The sequence below is a fragment of the Oncorhynchus mykiss genome, chromosome 13 (genome assembly GCF_013265735.2).
Source record: "Oncorhynchus mykiss isolate Arlee chromosome 13, USDA_OmykA_1.1, whole genome shotgun sequence".
NCBI classification, from domain to species: domain Eukaryota; kingdom Metazoa; phylum Chordata; class Actinopteri; order Salmoniformes; family Salmonidae; genus Oncorhynchus; species Oncorhynchus mykiss.
Window position 1 is genome coordinate 56,249,201 of NC_048577.1, and position 3,240 is coordinate 56,252,440.

Below are 3,240 nucleotides of genomic sequence, written 5' to 3' on the forward strand. Positions count from 1 at the left end.
TAGGCCTTTTTTTCTTAGTCTGTTTGCTGTGTATATAGGACCTCATCCATGATACAGTGGATACAAAGCCAGGGGAAATGTTTGTATGATTTGTGACATAAATTGCAAAAGCAGTTGGAAAAATGACAAGACTGCGTGTGGTGCCACATGGAAAAATGAATATGAATTATTGAAAATACACATCTCTGCTCGACTTCTCCACGGATGGTGCCTGACACTTTTGACACCAATTGATGTGTGCTGATTGTCTATTCATATCAGCTGCGTTGATTCATCAAGGATAAGCAGCATGCTTCTGACATACTACACTACATTAGCCTTTGATGTTGAGGAAGAGTAAGTGGGGAGTGTCTTATCGTGCAGGCTACATTCAGTATCAGACATGTCTGATGTGGTGGGTGCTACACATGTGTGGTGAAAAGGTCAAAGGGCTGAGTAACCTCCATACACAATGTCAGAGTGAAATGAAAAGCATGATCATTATAATTTACTGTAGCTATATCCACAAACATCCATATTCATATAGGGGTATATTCATATATTAACCTCCATACACAATGTCAGAGTGAAATGAAAAGCATTATCATTATAATTTACTGTAGCTATATCCACAAACATCCATATTCATATAAGGGTATATTCATATATTAACCTCCATACACAATGTCAGAGTGAAATGTAAAGCATGATCATTATAATTTACTGTAGCTCTATCCACAAACATCCATATTCATATAGGGGTATATTCATATATTAACTTCCATACAAAAATGCTACAGTGTATAATAATGAAAAAGACATTTGACCTGAATGATATAATTTACTGTAGCCACTACAGCCTCGTTATCTCACCTCCAGATTCTCCAACCGACCCGTGAGCCCCTGCATGGTCTTTCCCAGCTGGTCTATAGTTTCCGTGGGGTCCCTGGGAAGGTCTCCCATTGTGTTCTTACTGTAGTCCTTCCGCCTGGAGCTCTGGCCCCTGGACCTGCTCGCAGAGTCCTCCGCGGCCGCCTCGCAGCGCGCCAGTTTGGAGTTCAGCTCCTTGATAGTGCCCTGCTGACTCACGATAGTCTCCTTCTGCTGGAGGATGTTCTCCCGGAGTTGGAGGATGGTGTTCCGTAGCTCGTCCTCCACGGGGCTGGTGCTCTGCACGCGGTTACCGTTGGGGTCGAACGAGCAGCTAGGGTCGGCGCCCGCCGGGATGGCGGAGCAGAAGAAGCGGCTACCTGTCGCATCCTGAGCGCGCACCGTGCGTCCACTCACTAGGTATAAAAGTCCAACTAAGAAAGCCAGCATGCCGGATACGAGCACAGATTCCCTGTAAATTTGGAAAACTCCTCCTCACGAAATGAACGTTCTTCGTTGAGTCACATCGATAGGTTAAATAGCCTGGGATAAACTCTTGTCTTCAACACCAAAACGCACAATAATATAAATCAGATGGTAGACATAGTTCTGGACTTCGGAACTGACACGAGATAATTTACTGAAGTCAACAGAACTTCAAAACCATTTAGATGAATTGTTTGAGAGCTGCAATCAAATACTATCATAAGCCATCCAACCACATAATGATAAATGCCCTAGTCGCAAATGTCCCTCTCCAAACCTAAATAAAGTAATATCAAGGCAATTCTAATTTTTCCGAAAGAAAGTTACTATCCTGGTAAAAGGTGTAGAATTGATTCTGGTCACGAAGTTGTTGCAGGTTGTTGGTGCTCGGAAATGTTTCTCCCCACACAGTCCATGGTGCTGAAAAGACAGCGACCTAGCTTCAACAGATTAATATGGGGCGCGCGCGCGGACCGGGGCGCTCCCGCTCATCATCATCTGTTCATGCTCGCTGAGATTCGGACCACGTCATCATCAGATCCCAGCACAGACGAGTCATGCTTTGCCTTGTGAGATCTGTTCGATCTGTTTGTGAAAAGAGTGCGCGGAGTTTCATAAGTGAACACCATCCCGTGCATGCCAAATTGTCTTTGGATCAGGTCTCTAATATCGTGAGTGCAATGTGAGAGCCGTTTTCTAGCCTAAAGTAGTCAACAGTGAGTTCGGTTTGGAAATTAAATGAAGGTTTCTTGTCAGTCCATAGCCTCTTACAGCACACATGTCTTTTCTAACGGTGTACTAATGCAGTGAATATGAATGTTTAATAGAATTGAGGTTCAGTACTCAGGGAGACTTCTTTCCCCCACTTGAATGGCATGGTCAGACAGTGAGTAGGCTATAGGTTGTAGTGATGAGTCCAGGAGGGCTAGTTTTTGTAGACCTAATGTGTCAAATGTCACTATTTTTCTGCTGGAGTATGTAGTTAGAGCTGCCAGGTACCAGCATAGCCCCTGGAAGTAGAGGTGCTGAGGGTGCTACAGCACATTGACAAGAAAACATTCATAAACCCCCAAACTACTTCCTGCAGCTATGTGTGCCCGTCTGTGATCAATTTAACTAGAGGCTGTACTTATCTTCCACACAGGTGTGGTTCATGAGTTCATGAAACAATTATCATCCTGTCTCAGTCACCAGATCTCAACTCAATTGAACACTTATGGGAGATTCTGGAGTGGTGCCTGAGACAGCATTTTCCACCACCATCAACAAAACATGAAATTATGGAATTTCACGTAGAAAAAGGGTGTCTCATCCCTCCAATAGAGTTCTAGACATCCCAAGGCTGAATATGATTGGCGAGCTCACGAGCAGAGAAGAGTGAAAGGGAGAACATTTCCTTACATCAGATAGCGCAACGATTCCTCCTGCACGGATCTGTCTCGTATCTCGCAAAGACTCATGGGATTGATCAAAAGTAGTTGGGCTACAATGTGCTTTCTAACACTCAACAATTTGACCTAGGTGACATCCCCTAATGAACCCCATCTCATCCTCAAAACAGACTGAGTTCATCTAAACTAGAGCAGTTCATCTGTTAATAATGTTGATGTGTTTTTGGTGAGGAAGTCTTAGTCGCAACGTTTTACATCTAGCTAAAGGGTTTTGTGTATCAAGAATCAGTATTTCTGAAGTTTGACAATATGCACGAAAGGTAGCTTAAATTTGTCCAACATTAGCTTGCTAGCTGATCCAGTCACACTGAGCCAGTCACACTGCCTAGTGCTGCACACAAAATTCTGAATGCTTCCACCAATCAGTTGAGGGATGAGCTTCGGGTAGAAGTGACGTCATCTGACATAAGATAATGGATAGGCAACACCGACAGGATCAGCAGGGGATTGGCTG

The 3,240-nt window shown here is 43.9% G+C and overlaps 1 protein-coding gene across 1 annotated transcript in view; it reads right to left on the minus strand.

Annotated features, from left to right (window-relative positions):
- LOC110515093 (neuronal pentraxin-2) overlaps window positions 1-1,725 on the minus strand; it is a 23,883-nt gene extending 22,158 nt beyond the window's left edge. The window contains exon 1 of the mRNA XM_036941589.1: window positions 853-1,725. Coding sequence (XP_036797484.1) covers window positions 853-1,299 — 447 coding nt within the window. The 5' untranslated portion in view covers window positions 1,300-1,725. The remainder of the gene's footprint in view (window positions 1-852) is intronic.
- Between the last annotated feature and the right edge of the window lie 1,515 nt (window positions 1,726-3,240).